Raw genomic sequence first — 21,277 nt, forward strand, 5'->3', positions numbered from 1 at the left:
CACATGGTTGGAGCTTATGAGAGAACCAAAGGAAGTATTAAGCTTACTTAAAGAATACGTAGATTTGAATACAGGTTCGGCCTCGACGGGGATAGTATGGGATGCATTAAAAGCCTACCTTCGAGGTCTGTTAATACAACAGATTTCTAAAATTAAAAAACAGTTTGGGGAAAGGGAAGAGAATGCCTCAAGGAGAGTGGTAAACTCAGAAATTCAGTATATAAAAAACTCAAAACTAGATAACCAGGGACAATGGCTAAAAGCGCAGCAGGAATATTGCCATATAATGCTAGAGAAGGCTGAAAATAATTTTTTATTTCAGAAACAACTAGCATTTGGAGAAGGAGAAAGGGTAGGTCGGATGCTAGCGTACTTGGTGAAAACAAATTCAACTCCGTCCATGGTATCAAGGATTAGTATGGTAGAAGGTAGGATATCCACAAATAAATCAGATATTTTAGAGAGATTTAGAGCGTATTATGAAGACCTATATCAATCTAACCAGGCCGAGATGAGGGAGGAAATGGACACATTTTTTAGCCCACTGGCAATCCCCCATCTCTCTAAAGAAGATGGGGATATTTTAGACGGCCCTATAACGGTAGAAGAGATTCGGCGTATAGTACAAGAAATGGCAGGTCAGAAAGCTCCAGAACCAGATGGCCTCCCGGTGGAGGTTTATCGCCACTTTGGCGAGGTGCTAATCCCGGAGCTTTTAAAAGTCCTTAACTGGGCGATAGAAGTAGGAGAACTCCCACCCTCAATGAGAGAATCAAATATAATAGTTCTGCCAAAGGAAAACAAGGACCCCCTTGTCCCCTCATCATATAGACCCATCTCCCTGTTGAATCTGGATGTAAAGATCCTAGCTAAAGTCTTGGCAAATAGACTGAACGGAGTGATAGGGAAAATTATTCATCCTGATCAATCAGGATTTATTCCTGGGAGATCCACGAGTATAAATATAAGACGGGTTTTTTTGAATCTCCAGATACCAGTGGAGGGAGATGGTATCTGGAGCTGCTAAGGCTTTTGATTCACTAGAGTGGAGCTATCTGTGGAGAGTCTTGAGGGAATATAAGATGGGCCCGGTATTTATAAAATGGGTTAAAATGCTATATAGATCCCCGGAAGCAAGGATTAGAATAAATAATGGTGCCCCCTGTCTCCCCTCTTGTTTGCTATGGCGATCGAGCCCTTGGCTATATCCCTGAGATCAAATATGAGGATAAAAGGCTTTAGGAGAGGGGAGGAAGAAGAAAAAGTAGTATTATTTGCAGATGATCTCCTTTTGTTTCTTGGAGATGTTCAGCACTCAATAGGGGAAGTGATGTACAGAATTACTAATTTTGGACATCTTGCGGGCCTAAAAATAAATTGGGATAAATCCTGCATATTGCCTATAGACCCATTGGATAGCCCCCTACCGTGTGAAGCTGCACATATCCAGATAGTGAGTAAGATGAAATATCTGGGTATCTGCATTACTAAAGATCTTAAACAATATGAGGTAAATAACCTGGCCCCACTGTTATCCAAATTTAAACAAAAAGTTAATATATGGAAGAAATTACCACTATCGGCAGCGGGTCGATGTAACCTTATTAAAATGATATTTCTGCCGCAACTCCTGTATGTTTTACACAATTCCCCAGTATGGATACACAAGGACTGGTTCTACAGGATGGACTCCATATTTAGAGAACTGATGTGGAAGGGGGGACGAGCACGTATTGGGTTAAAGACTCTGCAACTTCCAAGTAACGGGGGGGGGGGGGGAGTTGCGCTCCCACACCCGTTCAATTACTTTATAGCAGCTCAGCTACAGCATTTGGTAGGAGAGGATGTAGAGGGGGGGGGGATGTAAAAAGGGAACTCCCCTCGAACAACTACTCGGAAGACCATTGGTAGTGGCAATAGAGGCAGGGGTTGTTATACGAGATGTCCCTACTTTAGGATTAATGACAAAGGTGTGGGAGATAACCAAAAGAATATTGGGTTATAGGGGATTTACAGAATATTCCCCCCTATGGGCAAACAACAAGTTGGATGAGGTTTTAAAAATAGGACAAGTAAGGGAATGGGAAAGAAGGGGTATAAACTTTGTTCACCAGATTTACCAGAATGGTAGAATGAAACAATTCCAAGAGTTAAGGAATCCGTTTTTAATCCCGAAAAAGTCCTTTTTTAGATATTTGCAGATCAGGCACGCTCTGGAAAAGCAGTTTGAGGGGGCAGCAATAGTATGGAGCGAGATACCTGTAATCCAGGACATACTGCGAGCAAAATCGGGGAAAGGATTAATATCTAAAGTGTATGCAGAGCTGTGTAAGAAATCCCAGGAAAGAAAACAGGGCAAAATAAATAGGAAAAAATGGGAGACTGATGTGGGCAACATCTCGGAAGACCAATGGGAGAGGATTCTCGAGCTGGCACCCTGGGTGTCCATTTCTCCGTCTCAAAAGTTCTCACATTTACTTTGATTGTACAGAGCGTATTACACCCCTAAGAGGCTGGCTCAGTTTGGTAGAAGGAGCGATGCAGCATGTCCTAGGTGTGGAAGGACAGAAGGAGACATGATCCACATGTTCTGGAGATGTCCTAAGTTACATCGGTATTGGAGGGAGGTGGTGATGATAGTCAGTAGAGTCTTTGAGACGGTAGTAGAAATGGAACCGGTGGGATGTGTACTGGGATGGATCAGTGGGAGTAGTGACCCTAAGGATAGAAATTTAGCAAAATGAAGGTGTCTTTTTCAAGCTAGAAAACTAGCCCAGAAATGGCAATACCTCCTACGAGCGGTGAGTGGGTGCAAAATATGAACAGGGTTATTCTTAAAGAAAGAGTAGCATACACGAGACAAGGTGGTATTAAAAAATTTGACAGGATATGGAAGGAATGGTGTGTAAAAATGATAAATATTTTTTAGTAAGAAGGAAGTATGAGAAGTAGGTGTGTATGAGTGGGGAAGATGATGAATGTAGGAAAGGGAAGGATGGGATAGGGATATGTAAAACTGGTATTGTGTCCTTATTTGTCTTCTATTGGAAGGCTGTATGTGTTGTTTGAATTGAAAAAGAAATTAATAAAGATATAAAGTTAAAAAAGAAAAAAAAAAATTAGGACTTTTGATTATTCATGTCCGTGTCCCATAGACTTTAAGGGTGTTCCGACGACTTTCGAATTTGCCCCGAACACCGCATATTGTTCGATGTTTGCAGAATTTATGCTCTGGCCGAACCGTTCACCCATCCCTACTTGGTAGTGCTACTGCTTGAATATCCACAGTAATCTTCCTTTGACCTCATTCCTATCTTCCTATAATCCTTGCTTCAGACAGAGACAGTTCTCCTCAGTACCAACAAGACGTACGCGTCTAGTCTCCCACAATGTCACTGGCGATTACCTCCTTGAATGCGAAGGGCCTTAATAACCTCTTTAAGGGCTCACTATTATGTCGAGAGGCTATATCACAAAAAGCAGATATAGGCTGCGTTTAGGAGACGCATTTCTCATAGGATAAGTCTCCCCAATGTTCCCACAAATTGCTTCCACACACATGCTGATAAAAAAAAAAGAGGAGTCATGATAGCAATTCGATCCTCCATAGCATTTACCCTCAATCATCTGGAACAAGACTCCTCTGGAAGATACCTAATCTTATCTGCCTCCTTCAATAATCAACCCCTTATTATTGTAAACATATACGCTCCAAATGTCCACCAAAAGTCTTTTGACAAATCTATAATTAAAAAAATCCAACAGTACCCTAGAGATCAAATTATAATAAATGGAGACTTTAATGAAGTCAGAGACCCCCAGATGGACTTCTCCAATATCAAACGTAGAAAATCCACGGCCTTGTCAACCCTTGGAGATGTCAACATGGTACTGAGAGGGACTACTCATTCTTTTCAAATACCCAAAAATCATACTCCAGGATAGACTTGTTCCTGACCTCCAAAGCACTATTACAAAAAATTATCGGTCTAGGATTGGAATTACTTGGTCAGACCATGCCCCACTATCCATCACTATGTCTATCACCCCCACAACACCTAGACACACTCCATGGCACTTGAATAAATCATTACTCAGTGCCAAGGAGACTCAGTAACAGGTACAATCCAAGATTTCTGCCTTCTTCAACTCCAACACAGGGTGCATTTACAACCCTGCAATCCCTTGGAATGCCCAAAAATCAGTACTAAGAGTAATATTTCTAAAGTTGGGTGCCCAGGAAAAGAAAAGAAAAACTATGACGGTTAATTCTCTTCTTGACCGTATCAAAACACTTGTGAATCCCTAAACAAACAAAACCCTACACAATGCATCACGGATGAAATTGGGAAAGTATGGAACGAATTAAGCTCCTATTTTCAAAAAGGCTATGATTTCTACCTTAGGCGCCTTCGCCTTTCTTGGTACTCTTGGTAATTGTCAGGGCTCACTTAGCCCTTCCTTCTCTGGGCTGGCTGCTCAGCTGTCAGCTAATTGTCAGCTCTCATCTCTCTCCACAGTTACCAGCTGTTCCTGATCATGCTCGTCTGACCTGCCTACTTAAAGCTGTCCAGCTCACTTCACCTCTGCCTTCGCCTTGGTCACTTCACAAGAAACCACATCCTGCGGTTCTGTTTAATGATTGGCTTGCTGACATCCCTTCTGGCTCCTTATCCTGCTTGCTGTTGCTCTACTTTTATCCCTGACTTCTGGCCTGGCTGATTACCCAATCTGGTTATGGAACTCTGGCTTGGCTAACTACTCTATCCGGTTACTGGACTCTGGCTATGCTTTGACTACGTGTTTTCTATTTACCTTTTTATTTTTATTTAATAAACAAGTGTGATTTAATTGTCTCGGTCTGATTCATGGTTTCTGACAGTAATAAACCAGGTAAACTTCTAGCGCAATACAAATGTAGGGTCACGCAAGCCATAGATTGCTTCAGCTCTTTCTATTCTAGGCTATACAACCTGTCACAGTCCACATCCGAGATCAATTCTACCTCCCAACAAATAAAAGATTTCTTAACCTCTCTCCAACTCCCTACCATTACCATGACACAGCTCAAATGCCTTTCCCAACCATTCTCGCATCAAGAATTCTCCAAAGCCATTAGAGATCTCCCCCTTCATAAAGCACCAGGACCAGATGGCTTTATTAATGAATCCTTCCCAGACCAATTAGTACCCCATTTATGTAATAGCCTTTAACAGATTTCTAACAACCTGAGAAATACCATCAGAATCCCTTGAAGCGGTGATAACTACTACACATAAACCTGGTAAACCCTTCCAAGATCCAAATAATTATCGGGCCATTTCACTTCTAAATGCCGACCTCAAAATTTACACCAAATTATTAGCCACATGTCTTGCTAATTACATGCCCACCCTCATTCACCAAGATCAGATAGGATTTATTCCCTGTAGACAAGCCTCAGATGCCACACATAGGCTCATAGACTTCATACATTGGGCAGAGCATCACCAGACGCCTTCTCTGCTGATCTCTTTAGATGCAGAAAAGGCGTTTGGTTGAGTTAACTGGCTGTATTTGGATTTGGTCCTACAGAAATTTGGTATACAGGGCCCCTTTGACCTCACGCCTCTATTATACACCAAGAGCGAAGGTATTGACCTCTGGCATGCTTTCCACCCCTTTCCCTATTACTAACAGGACTAGGCAGGGGTGTCCCCTATCGCCCCTCATATTTGCACTTATCATTGACCCCTTAACTCACGCCATATGATCACACCCCCACATTTCTGGATTAGCAATTGGCCAACACTCACATACGATCGGCCTATATGCCGATTACATAATCATCTGGCTTATAGACCCCCTGAAATTTCTACCCCCTCTCTGTGATCTCCTACACCAGTTTAGTCAGATCTCCATGTATAAACTGAACCAAGGTGGCTATCACCACAGTCTCTTCCTTTTCCTGGGCTCCCAACTCATCCATGCCATATTTGGGTATACAATTAACATCCCCTTCAACTGTACTTCTACGCACTAATCACTCTATCCTGATCCAGAAACTTCAGGATGTATCCAAAACACTACTCAAGATCTGTACCTCTTGGGCAGGATGCATAGCCCTAGCCAAGATGTTTCTACTACCCTACATTCTGTATCTCTTCAGGACACTTCCATTACCTATACTTCAATCTGATATAGCCAAATCACAAAGTATCCTGAACCATTTCATCTGGGCAGCACATAAGCCCCGCATTAAATCCTCCCTACTACAATTCCCCAAAATGTATGCTGGACCTGGAGTACCAGACCTCAGATCCTACTACAAAGCAACAATACTCAACCAGGCCAAAAAACTGTGGAACTCTACCTCTGCACAGCTTTGTGCTCAAATTGAAGCTTTAGCCCTGACTCATAGCCCTTCATCAATCCTGGCAGCCACATGGAAAGGATACTATCCCCCGCTCTCCTTCTTACCAAATGTTAACGCTACACTATCCACATGGAAATCAATCATCCAAACCTCTTTGGGGCTACATACTCAAGCACTTCATCAGCTACCATTATATACCTTGTCTCTCCTCTCACTGGACTTAACTCTGCACAGATGGGCCTCACTAGGTCTTCAAAAAAATAGGGGACTTGTTCCAGAACTGTCAGCTTATGTCCTTCCAACAACTTAAAAGCGCTTTGCCCTCCCCAATAAGGATTTCTACATTTAACTAAGAATCCGCCACATCCTTGCAACTACCTTGACTTCACTCAAAACTCTGAACAAGGACATCTTATCTTTCTTCAACCTAACCAACAACAAAATACGTGGTATCACATACCTCTATAGACTGCTTATGAAACCTAAACAGGAAGGAAAATCTATATGTTTGTGGGAATCCACCCAACAATGTGAATGTTCTCCTTCCCTCTGGTATCAAGCAATAAGCACCCCCAGCATATATTCCAGAAACATATCTCATTGGGAGACCCTATTAAAAATCCTCTACTGTTGGTACTATACCCCGGTGAAATTAGACTGAATGTTCACATCCCATTCCAGGAAATACTTGACGAAATGTGATACGGATGGACATATCTTTCACATTTGGTAAGAATGCCAGCCCATTACTATATTCTGGACGGATGTCTCCAACTGCATTAAAGATGTAACTAAAGTATCTATCACATTAACTTCTCAGATGGCTCTCTTTGGACTAGGACTCTCAAACTGGCATCCAAAATTTCACCCTATTATCACAAATATCCTAATTTCTGCTCGCCTTTCCATTGCTAGGTTCTGTAAACAGACCAGTGCACACACTCTGAACTATACTACTGCTATCCTAAATGATAATCTATCTATGAAACTTCTATTTGCCAAATCACAGATGAAAGTGAATACATTCTATGATCGCTGGCAACATTGGCTGTCAGACCCCCGAGCTGCAATATGTTATTAACCACTTGCATTGCCACTTTTTTTTTGTCTGATGACCCTCCCTATAGAGGATCATCTATATGCCTAATCGCCCACCGCATCCAGGAAAGACCACTGCTTACTGTTCATTGTAGAGTATAAGCTGATATTGCTAAAACATCTACATGCTTTCTCAATTCCTTCCCTCACCACTTTCCTGATATATTTTTCTTTCCCCTCACCTATCCCTACTACCTCTCCCTTTAAAGAAAATATTACCCTGCATACTAGACCCTTACTATTTTGGGTCAGACATGATATTGTCATTCTCCTTGTATTGTTTTCAACCTCTATGTTACAATTGTTGTACCACAATTAAGTATCTCAATAAAGAAAAGGTACATGAGAGATCTGGGGTCTTTTTGATCCCAAATCTCTCAATAAAAAGGACCTGTCATGCTTATTTCTATTACAATGGATTTTTACATTCCGTGTAATAGGAATAAAACGGATAAAAAAATAAATAAAAAATAAAGGGACAGTGTAAAACTAAAAAATAAAAAGTAAAATATATAAGAAAAAAAAAATTATATCGCCCCGTCCCTTCGTGCTCATGTGCAGAAGCAAACACATACAGTAGTCGTGCCCCCATATGTAAACTACACATGTGAGGTATCACCACGATCTTTAGAGAGAGAACAATAATTCTAGTGCAATACCTCCTCTGTAACTGTAAACAGGTAATCTGTAAAACATTTTTAAAAGGTTGCCTGGAGGGTTTTTTAGTAGCTTAGTTTTAAAGCATGACATGTTAGGTACCTATTTACTTGGCGTAACATCATCTTTCAGATTATAAGAAAAAAATTGGAATAACTTTAGTGGTTTATTTTTAAAATCATTAAAGTTTATTTTTTTCAAAATAATTGTGTTTGAAAGACTGCTGCACAAATACAGTGTGACATAAAATATTGCAACGATCACCATATTATTCTGTAGGGTCTCTGCTAAAAAAATATATAATATTCTACATAATTTTCTAGCAACAGAATACTGATTTGTGACTTGTAAACAAAAAGTTCCAGAAAAGGCCCGGTCAGCAAGTGGTTATTGATGATTTTGCAGTCACTACCTTCAGTAGTAAAGCATTTCCACAATCTAAAGCGCACCCCATAAAGAAAAAAAAAAAAATAGCTCACAAGGAAACTTTCCCTGGCCCCATTATGTAGTAAAGGGGATGCCATACTCTCCAAAAGGTCCATCATACTCAAACTGGACCTAGGGACTATGCAGATTATGGGATTAAGTAACTAGAACAAGGCGTTTCCACAACTTTCACACCTCCTGTCCTTTTCTTTGAAAATAAACATTTACACATTTCCTGGTGATTGCATTAAGGCACATATGTCAAACACAAGGCCCGTGGGCCGAATCCAGCTCATTTCGTGTGGCCTTTATACCTCTCCGGCAGCTACAGAACTCCACTCCTCTCCACCACCCCCTGCCTCAGCAGTCGGCAGCAGAAAGGAGGACAGAACTCCTTCTTTAGATCCTGTGACTTTTTGTGCAGCTGCATCCGCTCGTCTTGACCTCCCCTGGTCTCAGCATTCAGAAGACTTCAGCTCTCCTCTGGTCCTCCTCCAGACCTTGCATTTTCTGCTTCGCTTCCTAGCCCCACTGTGATGTAGGGAGGGGTGGGGGACCCTTCATTTCTGATGGTTTATTTCTGATGGTGGGGGAGGGGTGGGGACCCTTTATTTCTGATGGTGGGGGGGGCACGTGGCATCTAATGTAAAGGGGGGGGGTGGCGCTCTGGACATCTAGTCCTATAGAAACAACCGGCCCTTTGAGAGCGACCATAATGCTGATGTGGCCCACAATGAAATAGAGCTTGACACCCCTGCATTAAGGTTTCTGTGCTAGCTAAAAGGATCTAAATGCTAAGGTATCTTCTGGAAAGCCCGAATAGACTAACTTCTGCTATCTATACCACAAACTGGATGAAAGGGGATCTTCAGTGACAGCTGGACCTTTCTTTCGTTACATGTTTCTACTTTTTTTGTTTTACTATTATGCCTGCATGCAATATACTGCACTTCAAGAGACACTAAACTTACATTTAAAAAAATAAATAAAATGATTTTAATATGTTTAAATATAACTAGAATGTACCTCTACTCTATGGTATGTGTCTGTTCCTTTGTTTCATCTCTCAAACTCAAGCTTTTTTCTGCTAATCTCAGACTTCCTGTTCTAGGGTAGCTGTGTTTGTTCTCCATGCCCCCCTTGTGTATGTGAATGTAGCCAGTCTCTCCTGCCTCTCCCTGAGATGGACTACACATCTACATGCAGATATATTCAGCTTTATGAGAATTGTAGTACACATAGATTGGAGCATGTGACCAAAAGTGATGGCACTACTCGCTCTATAACAATAGCTGCGAGATGCATCAGTGGAGCCTGCACAGGACAAAAAGGAAGCCTGAAAAACAACAGTAAGAGCCTTTTTAACCAATTCAGCCCCGGACCATTTTGCTGGCCAAAGACCAGACCACTTTTTGCGATTCGGCACTGCATCGCTTTAACTGACAATTGCGCGGTCATGCGACGTGGCTCCCAAACAAAATTGACGTCCTTTTTTCCCACAAATAGAGCTTTCTTTTGGTGGTATTTGATCACCCCTGCGGTTTTTATTTTTTGCGCTATAAACAAAAATAGAGCGACAATTTTGAAAAAAACACAATATTTTTTACTTTTTGTTATAATAAATATCCCCCAATAAAAATATATATAAAAATTTCTTCCTCAGTTTAAGCCGATACGTATTCTTCTACATATTTTTGGTTAAAAAAAAACGCAATAAGCGATTATTGATTGGTTTGCGCAAAAGTTATAGCATCTACAAAATATGGGATAGTTTTATGACATTTTTATTTTTTTTTAACTAGTAATGGCGGCGATCAGAGATTTTTATTGTGACTGCGACATTATGGCGGACACATCTGACATTTTTGACACATTTTTGGGACCATTGTCATTTATACAGCAATCACTGCTATACAAATGCAGTGATTCCTGTGCAAATGACACTGGCAGTGAAGGGGTTAACCAGTGGGTAGCAGTGTAAGGGTTAAGTGTTCCTAGGGGTGTGTTACTAACTGTTGGGGGCTGGGCTTTCTTTTAGTGAACACTGATCTCTGCTCCAATCACATGGAGCAGAGATCAGCGTCACTTGTTGCTAGGCAGAACGGGGAGATGCTGTTTACAACGGCATCTCCCAGTTCAGCCGTCCCGTGAGACGATCGCGGGTATGCCCGCTGTGATCGAGTCCGCGGGACCCGCGACCGGACTCACGGGGGTCCCGACCGGCACACAAGCGTGCCGGCAGCGGCACGCGAGCAATGGCAGGGCGGCATTTAAAATTGGACGTACCTGTATGCCAATATGCCTGCCTGTGCCATTACGCTGACGTACATCAGCGTGTGCCGGTCGGGAAGTGGTTAAACAAACAAAAAAAATAAATAAATAAAGAAATGGAGCCATGGTACTTGATATTTTTGAACAAGTGATATAAAAAGTTTTGAGGTTATTGTCACTTTAAAGGTGATCTCCCCCTTTTAGTAAAGTTTAGTTTGTTTGGACCAAGCTGGTTCAGATTAACCATTATCTTCACTAACACATGCAGACACTTTGAATGCTGTATGAACTGTATGGAGCCTCAGCTACATACAGTATACACTGCTGTGTTCCTGCAGCAGGCCAGGAACTTCCTGTCCTGCTCCTGGAACAAAATTGAGTCAAGCTAAGCGCTGCTTAGCCTTTTACGGAGAGTTTTATATTCTGTGAAGGAGGCAGAGAGGAGAGCGGATGATGTTACAATCTATGCCTCAGCCAATCAGAAAAAGCTTTGCACTCATTCATAACAAACAAAGCTCCTTGTGAATGGCTGTGCATTGCTCAGTCCAAGTGATTTTGTTCCAGGAGCAGGGAGTTCCCAGGCCTGCTGCAGAAGCATGGCGCTGTATACTGCATGTAGCTGAGGCTATGTACAGTTCTCAAGGTGGGCACATGTGTTAGTAAAGGTAATAGCTCATGTGGACCAGCTTACTTCAAACTATTTAGACCACTAAAAGCTTGAGATCAGTTTTAAAGAACATTTTTATATCTGACTGATGCAACAGTGATATCAGGTTTCAGCAGCAGGTGGTGCTACAGGTTATGGTATGACTCTGTAGGCCACTGTAGGTTAATACGCAGGAAGGTAAAACGTAACTGGGAATTTCCTTTTCATACGAACACAGAATATTTTCAGCAGCTTTTGAATGGAGCAGCCAGTGCTACTGAAAAATTGTTGTGAGATATACTTTTGGAAGTTAAAACGTAACTCATTTTAATCTTACCATCAGTCCCAAGGAGATTGCTATACAAAAATGTATAAAAAGAGAGTGCTCATGGCACATGATTTTATTAACAGAAATTTGGTAGAATAAAGAATGAATAATTGAATATCCATAATATCCATGATTACATTTCAAGTATGATGTTATAGCACATCAATAACATTTTTACTTTAAAATGCAAATGTAAGAACCATTTTAGATACAGTTAGAATTTTATATTAGAATAGATACATTCTTGATTGAAAAAAATATTATGGAATGCTAAGCACACAACAAGGCCATTCATTAAGATTTGAATATTAGTGGAATAATCCAATAATGGAATCATTCAGGACCATGGTCATGATCTATGCATAAAGTGGACAACAATGACTGTCTTGCAACCAGATGAGTGCTTTAAAGTGGTTGTAAACCCTTACCTATATCAAGTGAAGCAACTAGCCTCAGATGATACACAGAAATGAAAAAAATCCTCCTACATAAGTAGTACCTATTCATTTGCAGACACGTGCCCTGTAGATCCCTGTAAAACTCAGAGACAACCAGGATTTTTCACAGAATCAAAAAGCAGTTGGAACTGCAGTTATACTCTGTACAAGAGCACTGGGAGCTGATAGGAGGGAAGGGGCACACGTCCCTTCACACACACACAGGAACAGAGCTGTGACTGTCAATCACCAAAACAAACGATAAAAGTGTCAAAATCAATGTATTGGTCTACATAACTGGCTAGTAGCATCTGTTTTATGACCACTGAATGTGTTTTTTAGTGCAAACCAATAAATTAATTTGGACTCTTATCATTTCGTCTGATGCCTCTTCCATCTGTGCAGGTTTTGTTCTGGTAACCTGCTGGGTGACCCCTGGAGGGTAGCCTTATCTGTTGTGAGCAGTCTCATCAGACTGTAGTGAGCTCTCTAAGACCGCTTTCACACTGGTGGCGCTTTGCAGGAGCTACAGCGCTAAAAATAGCACCTACCTACTGTCTCTCCAATGTGAAAGCCCCGAGGGTTTTCACACTAGATTGGTGTGCTGGTAGGATGGTCAAAAAAGTCCTGCTAGCAGCATCTTTGGAGCGGTGATGGAGTGGTGTATACACCGCTCCTCCACCGCTCCTGCCCATTGAAATCAATGGGGCACATTCTGGGGATGCATGCCCTGGCAGCATTCTAAAAACACATTTAAAGTGGTTGTAAACCCTTACAAACCACTTTGACCTACAGGTAAGCCTAGATTAAGGCTTACCTGTAGGTCCAAGAAATATCTCCTAAACCTATACGGTTTAGGAGATATTTACAAAAAGACAGGCACCGCTGTCTATGGCGCACAGCGGCACGCAGGCGCACTGAGCAGGCCGCAGATCACGGTGATATGCTGCTCGTGTCGGCTCCCATGCGCATGCACGGGAGTGATGTCATTGCGGCTCCGGCGAATCACAGCACCGGAGCAGTGAGACCCGGAAGTCACTCCGGGATACATGGCAGCGGTGAAGATGAAGAAGGAGGACCGCTTCAGGGGCTTTGTTCTCAGGTAAGTTATTCATAATGAGCTAGTATGCTATGCATACTAGCTCATTTTGCCTTGCAGGTTGTATTTTTTTTTCAAAGTGCCTTTACTTCCTCTTTAATTATGTATTTACCAGGGCTCAGAATTTCAAGTCCTGAGCTACTAGCCAGGCCTCAAGGGTTATTCGCCACCAGTTGTCCCACCCAACTCCTACTTTGCCCCGCCCCTAATTATGCCCCTATACACGCTTTCATAAATTATCTCAATAAATTACACTTAAATTTTCTATGCAGAATTAAGTTAAAAAAATAAATATTAACAACAACTTTATCAATGCCCACCATTGCAGCCTCAGCTCACTGTGCCCACCATTGAAGCCTCATCTCACTGTGCCCACCATTGCAGCCTCAGCTCACTGTGCCCACCATTGCAGCCTCAGCTCACTGTGCCCACCATTGCAGCCCCAGCTCACTGTGCCCACCATTGCAGCCTCAGCTCACTGTGCCCACCATTGCAGCCCCAGCTCACTGTGCCCACCATTGCAGCCTCAGCTCACTGTGCCCACCACTGCAGCCTCAGCTCACTGTGCCCACCATTGCAGTCTCAGCTCACTGTGCCCACCATTGCAGCTTCGCCTCACCTCAACTGTGCCCGCCATTGCAGCCTCAACTTCCCTGTGACACCATTGCAGTCTCAGCTCACCTGTGCAGAGGATCATCATGGAGAAGAGGAAAGCCGCCGGTTCACAGAGCGATAGCCTGCTGTTACAGTTTACATTGCAATTGCCTCCACTTGTGATTACACACAGCCCCGCCCTCCTGACCCCACGCCTGTGATAGACATTGTGATAGACAGAACACATCCCAGAATTGTACTGGCATTCTGTCTATCACAGGCGCGGGGTCAGGAGGGCGGGGCTGTGTGTAATCACGAGCGGAGGCAATTGCAATATAAACTGTAACAGCAGGCTATTGCTCCATGATCTGTAATCTCTTCCCCTGGGCCAATCGATGGTAGAACGGCTCCCGTTCAACCTCGCATGCCAGCGATACTCACCCCCCCACTCCCTGGCAGCCCAGCTCCTCACCATAAACAATTTTCCACTCACAAAATGCGAGTAGATGACTGGAAAATTTGGGGGCTGTATTTACTATTACAGAGCTGAATTAAATTGTAACTAATACATCTGCTTAGAGTTCAGCAATATTCAAATGTCTCACGTAAAACAGCCATAACAACAAAGGACCCAGAAATGTATTGTTCCCACTGCCACCATCGATGGGGCACTATTCCTTCCACTGACACCAACGACGCAGCACAATAATCATTTTTTTATTTCCATTACCTCCCAAGCTTGTGGCATGGTTTACTCCCATGGACACTGGGGCATTTTCTACTCCCACTGGTCACAGTCTGGCCCCCTAAAGTCTAAAGGACAGTAAACTAGCCTTTTGTTTAGAACATTTGTAGATTCCAAGGCAATGCAGTGCAATATGATTTGAATGCTCTGCTTGAAGCCTCCTGAAGTTTAAAAAGGCTTCATCGTCATAAAATGGAAACAAGGAAAGAAATAAAAACCCTAAAATGCCACTCCTGAAACAAAAAAACTGTGTAACCAAATAGTGTAACCTAAGTTTAATAGAAGCCTTAGCAACTTAAAATAAAAATCAATATACCGCCCAAATACAATATAAAAGGGAAGCTATTCAGCAAACATACATGGACTTCAAATCAACCACAAAATAAAATTAAATAAAAAAATAAAAAAGGGGTTGATTGCCCAAAGAATAAAAATTAGAGGACAGCTTCCCAATTGATCCTAATGTCTCCCTATGTATATTGCCAGCTTACCGTGTCCTTTCCATACAGCAGCTTCCACTACATTGACACTATGGTTGCTCGATACCGCCTCCTTCCCTTTTATAGAGAGAAATCTGGATTTTCCAAAAATCCATTGCTGGCCTTTCTAAGATTGCTGGCCATAGTTCACAGGGCATGTAGTGCAATTGCAAAAGGCCATGCAGTGCAAATCCAAAATTCTCATGGAATTGCAAATCTCAAACCCACTGGATTCACCTTAAACCCACGATAGCAGCAAAACTGACCCTTGTCCTTGATCATATTGTCATGAAAAAATGTGTTGGTACCCTTACAGTATATATAAACTTCCAGGAGTCTATATACATAGATTTCTTAAAGCCATCAATTTTGTATAGTAGAAGCCTAGAACCTAGCCATTTAGTAAAGGATGAGTCACTGATATGAAGACTTTTTTTGAGTTTTGTGAACAGCAAGCTCCTTTCAGCAAAGCTAAAAGCTGAAATAGCCGAATATGTGAAACTGAGACTAAAGCTCCATAGACTTCAGAAAATGGCACAATATTAATCACTTCAGATTTCACACCTGTAAACCCCCTATAGACCAGAGCAACTTTTTGTTTTCAGTTATTTCTGTTATGGCTCTATTTTTTCTGCAGAAACGTTATCATTACTTAAGAAAACAAAGTAATAAATATATGGATTTTTTAGGACAAACCAGGAATTCTTTTGGCGGTACTGTCTTAAAAAAATTATTTTATTTTTTGCAGTCCATAGACAAAAATATGCATTTTTTTACTTTTTTTTTTGGAGTGAGTTTAATTTAAAGTACTGGGGAAGAGATATGATGAGAATGTCTTCCTAAACCATATTTAGGGATGCATACACTATGAGATATAATGACTAATGACACCTCAGGTTCAATCTGTTTTATATACCTGCTTTGGCTATGTACAAGAACATTATTCTACTTTGTATTCTGTGAAGGTATTGTATAAATGTAATACTTTGGAATGTGAATTGTTTATTGTACTGTTAAAAAAAAAACAATAGTAAATAATGAATGGCTGCCATTCATGACAGTTATTTACTTGGTGACCATTTGTTTGTTGTGATTAGAAACATCGATCACATAGTACCTGGGCCAATCACATTGGCTCGGTACTGATCACCCAGTTTAAGGTGCGTGACTGGGAGGACACCATATGAATATTAAAACACCCACCCAACCATCATTTTCCATTAGGCTGGGCAAGAAGTCGTTACATTTAATTTAATTTAATTTATAAAAAAAGGAAAAATACGGCAAGCAAGCATTTAAAATACCTGATTTTTCTGAGCTTTTAAAGGCAATTTTTTAAGATTTTATTTTCCTTCAGAATTTTTTGTATCATATAGCCTGCTGTATAAAACGTATTTCTAACTTCATACAAAGGAATAAAGCTGGCCATACATGAAGGACATTTTGCGCAGTTGCTGAAAAATCAGACCAGATTTACTCAGTAGGTGGCCCTACATTGAACAATGTGTGTAACCCTCTATCAGGCCTGATAGCATGCTGTCAGGCTCCAACAAATGTATAAGCTATTGTTACATTTTAAATATTGCTCTTACAATTAAAGTAGAACCTCAGGCTAAGCTGTTATTTGTGAGGAGTGGGCAAAGGTTAGACATTTAGGTTTGTTTGCTATGTGTACCCACTGTGAAGGTCAAATGTAAAGTGTAAGATCTAAAAATGTAATATTTTGTAATTCAACCAAATAGACTGATTACATCTTAAGGTGAAGAAGATGTACTGCAGAAGGACAGCCCTGGAGAGGAGGTGAGTATTACAGTCAGAGGCAGAACCCCCATAGGAACTTAAAAAATAAAAATAAACGTCTGGAGTTGGAATTCAAGTAATGCTGACAGTGTCATGAGTCATCCCAAACCCTATCATTGTCACTTTTCTTGGGACACTTTGGTCTGCCTGTATATATAAAGTAAAGGGAAAATAAATGTGTGCACATTTAAACAAATTAATTAAGGTACTGTATACTATTAAATTATATTCAAACCACAGAAAGCCATCAGAGCGTTTTTCCTGTAGTATTCACCCTTGATAAATGTCACATTTGAGTATTAAAAAAAATCCTTAGGGATCAGAGCTAAACAAAGACTTTACTGCTTACCCACTGATATAGTCCATACAGCAGCAATCTTCATCATAGCTTTAGTGCGAGAATTGAATCGGCTGTGCTCTATGGGGTTACGTATTGCTACATACCGATCAAGAGAAATAGCGCAGAGATGCATGATAGATGCAGTCGAAAATAATACATCCAATGAAATCCACACAGGACACAACTTCTGTGGCAAAGGCCAGGCATAATCTGCAGTGAAAATGAACAGGAGAATGTAATTAAAGTCTTTACAAAAATTGCTAAAAGATTTAATTTTGGCCCCTTTATGTACAAGGGGTAAATAAAACATTTGTGAACAGACCATATACAGTAAAACCTTGGATTGAGAGTAACTTGGTTTGAGAGTGTTTTGCAAGACAAGCAACATTTTTTTTAATAAATCTTGACTTCATAAACAAGCGTTGTCTTGATATACAAGTATTATTACATCACAACTGAGTATAAAAGAGAAAAGAGGCACCTCAAAGTGTAACAACATGGTTATATTTAATGAAGGTACAACATTTAACAACTTACATGGTTGATGATTAAAACAGGCATATCTAAGTATGCAGGCATCCAGGGTAAAGCTGTTCACATAGGACCATCCTCCGCACCGCCATCAACGTCATCCCTTCCACACTGCACTCCATGAGCAGTTCAAGCCTCTCTTTCAGATCGCTCTACTGCAGGGTAGTCTTCCTGGTCACGATTGCAGACTGATATCGGTGAAAGGCGGTGGTGAAGAGGATGGTCTTTGTGAACAGCTTTACCCCAGATGCCTGCATACTTAGATGTGCCTCTTTTAATCACCAACCATGTGAGTTCGTAAATGTTGTACCTTCATTAAATGTAACTGTATTGTTACACTTAGAGGTGCCTCTCTTCTCCTTTATACACTATAGCTCCTGCTGAATTTTGCTTCTAATCCCCTTGTGGATGCTGCCATTTGTGGATGGACATTTCATTGTTACACAACTTGGTCACATTGCTATAATCTTTTTATATGGACTATAAACTGAAGGACTTATGAATAAATGGTTGTGGAACGAATCATTTGAGTTTCCATTAATTCTTATCAGGAAATTGACTTTGATATACAAGGGCTTTGGATTACAAGCATGTTTCTAGAACGAATTATGCTCGCAATCCAAGATTTTACTATATTGTAGTTTTGGTATGTATGATTAAGAGACGGAAGTGTGTACATTTTTTAGATTTGAAGGCATCAGGTTTTTTGCTCAGAGGTTAGTGGCTTTAAAATTGTCACTAAATCTTCCTTTTCTAAAAGAAGACACCACAAGGTATTAAACATGTCTAATATTATAAAGTTGGTTGTTTTCTATTTTCTATAACTAAAGGTGCTGTTTGTTGTGCGTAGCAGTAAGGTGTGGCTAGCTTGTTGTCCTGCCATTTCTTTTTAATGGCACTCCAATTCCCTAAGGCAATGCAACTCTGACACATATATGTTGAAGCACACCTCAACACATGGAAAGACACTACCGTCTATTGTGGGTGCTGTGTTGGAGAAAATGCTCTATGTACTTTTTGTCTCTTCTTGTGCGATAGGTGCCCATTTAATGTGAGTGCCTTGCATTAGCACATCACATGTTAACACATGACCTTAGAGCCCATTCGCACTTTGCCATTCCTGTATGTTGTGGTATTACATGGTGTATGGCATGTTAACATATATTGCATTTTGCATTGGCTGTGAATAAACACAACAGAAAAAAAATGCATGCTGCTTTTTTTCAATGCCGCTCACCGCAATGATTTAGTATGTGGTTGTGCAATGATGTAAATTGTGGTTGGCTGCCATGCATGTGCACCTGAGCTGCCTTGCCTTACTGTGTTGGGGTACCAGTCAAAAAGAATGTCACCACAACATGTTAAAGCACATTCATTATAAAAATGTGAGGCAAATCAAGACTAAACATGTCAATTTTTTCTGCTGGCGTGTCAGTTTTTTTTTCTTTTTACAAACGCAGCATGCAATTGAGTTAAAGCTTCTTAATATATACTGTATAAAACTATTACTTTCGATTATGGGGAGCAAAATAACTCCATTATTCATAGGATTATTACTTCTGATTATTAGCACACCCCACACATGCCTTTTCTGGTGTTTATGCCTTTCAAAGTGCATAGACCAAATATTTAGTGGTGTATATTTTGTCTTTCATGCGGCAAAGTTTTTTTACAGTAAATTTTCCCAACATTTTTAGAAGCTAATAATTAAAAAAAAAATTAACAAATAAAGTGGTTTAAAGCAGAACCAAGGATTCACAACAAAAAAAATCTCTAGAAGTTAGAGGGTTTTTTTTGGCAGAAAAACATGCAATGAAGAAAGCTTCTTCCTGGCTCCTAGTGAGTTTTTTCTATTTAGTGTACACTACATTTGGTCTGCAGTATACATCCTTGCTTTACTTTTGGCATACATATAGAAAATAAATCTGGATGTCTTATGCAATGTAACTCCTGTGCTCATGGAGCAATGAGCGAATAGTAGTGTTGCAGACAAGGATGAAGCCAAAGGAAGACGGTGATGGTGAAACTGAAACTTTCACAAGATCCAGGTCCTGCCAGATCACCATCATACAGACTTTATTTCAGCTTTGCCTACTTTATGCAATCTTTGTAGATAAAATAGGTTTCCTACATAAAGAGAATGAATGTGCCTTTCTACACTGCTTATGACAGCTACCTGCAAGGAAGGAAAGATTAAGGCTGGGTTCACACTATTGCGAATTGGATGCCAGCTTCTCCACATCCACTTTGCACAGCAGGAGATTGTGACAGTCTCTCTATGGAACTGGTTCACATATCTCCACAGCGGATCCAATCTGATTTGCACAGGATCCCTGCGCTTCTTTTGGTTTGTTTAAGGACTGAATTCAGCCCAAAATTCTGGCTGAAATCGGACCTGAAATGGTGAATGAGGTGCACCGGATTCCAGCTGTGAGCCGCTGCGTGCTTATATGTGAACCTAGCCTCTAGCAGGTTCAAATAGAGCAGCAATGGCTTTGAGGGCCAAGTGACTCCTCCCCCTACTGTTATTGGTGAGACTGTCTGTGTTAAGCTTGGTTCACATATATGCGGTTCAGGAGATGCAGCAAATTCGAAGGATTTGCTGCATCTCACTAAAATCGCGCTCCATTCATGTGATCTGCCATCGGTGCAAATGTTAAACCAATGACATCCAAAAACAGATTGTAAAACTCAGTGCGATTGCAAGAATCAGATTGCATGGGCATGAACAGCAAAAAAAAAAGATGCCTGCACCTTTTTTGTGTGGTGCTGTGTGAATTGAGTCTATACAAAGTGAATGGGATCAAATCGCACTGCAAAGAATCATGTGATGTGAAAGGGATGTGAATAGGAATGTGGTGCGATTCCTATGTGAATCATATGCGGTGTCCGACACCGCAGTAATGTAAACCCAGCCTAATGGCGGCACATACCTTGCCTGATAAACACAAGCAATTTTGCTATTGTGACTATTAGGGATGAGCCGAACATCCCCCTGTTCGGTTCGCACCAGAACCTGCGAACAGACCTAAACTTTGTGTGAACTTTAGAACCCTATTAAAGTCTATGGGACTCGAACGTTCACAATCTAAAGTGCTCATTTTAAAGGGTAATATGCAAGTTACTGTCCTAAAAAGTGTTTGGGGACCCGGGTCAGCAATATCAAATGTATGGTGACAATAAAGAATGGGATATCTAAGTGCTCACAGTGCAAAGGTTAAATGTATTAAGGTAAGAACTACTCACATGTATTGTAAAAAAATAGCATGTAGCACTACAGTGTGCTGAATAATCCAAGGATGGCAGCGTGGCTCCTCCCCCGTATGCGCTATGTTCATCAGAGCTTCCTCAGTGGGGTGGGGCTACGGCGTCACCCAGCAGCTTTATAAAAGCCTCTGTTATCATGGCAATGGAAGACACACGCGAGCAACGATTAGCACGGCTCACACTTACAAACTGACAAGAAGCCTG

General features: G+C 41.1%; 1 protein-coding gene across 2 annotated transcripts in view; it reads right to left on the reverse strand.

Moving 5' to 3' along the window:
- LOC143924586 (5-hydroxytryptamine receptor 2A-like) overlaps positions 1–21,277 on the reverse strand; it is a 999,965-nt gene that overhangs the window by 35,660 nt on the left and 943,028 nt on the right. For both annotated transcript variants that reach the window (XM_077449011.1, XM_077449081.1), the window contains one exon: positions 17,285–17,485. In XM_077449011.1, coding sequence (XP_077305137.1) covers positions 17,285–17,485 — 201 coding nt within the window. The remainder of the gene's footprint in view (positions 1–17,284; positions 17,486–21,277) is intronic.

Source organism: Lithobates pipiens, unplaced genomic scaffold, assembly GCF_037356315.1.
Source record: "Lithobates pipiens isolate NorthernLeopardFrog02 unplaced genomic scaffold, aLitPip1_a1.2 Scaffold_1, whole genome shotgun sequence".
NCBI lineage: Eukaryota > Metazoa > Chordata > Amphibia > Anura > Ranidae > Lithobates > Lithobates pipiens.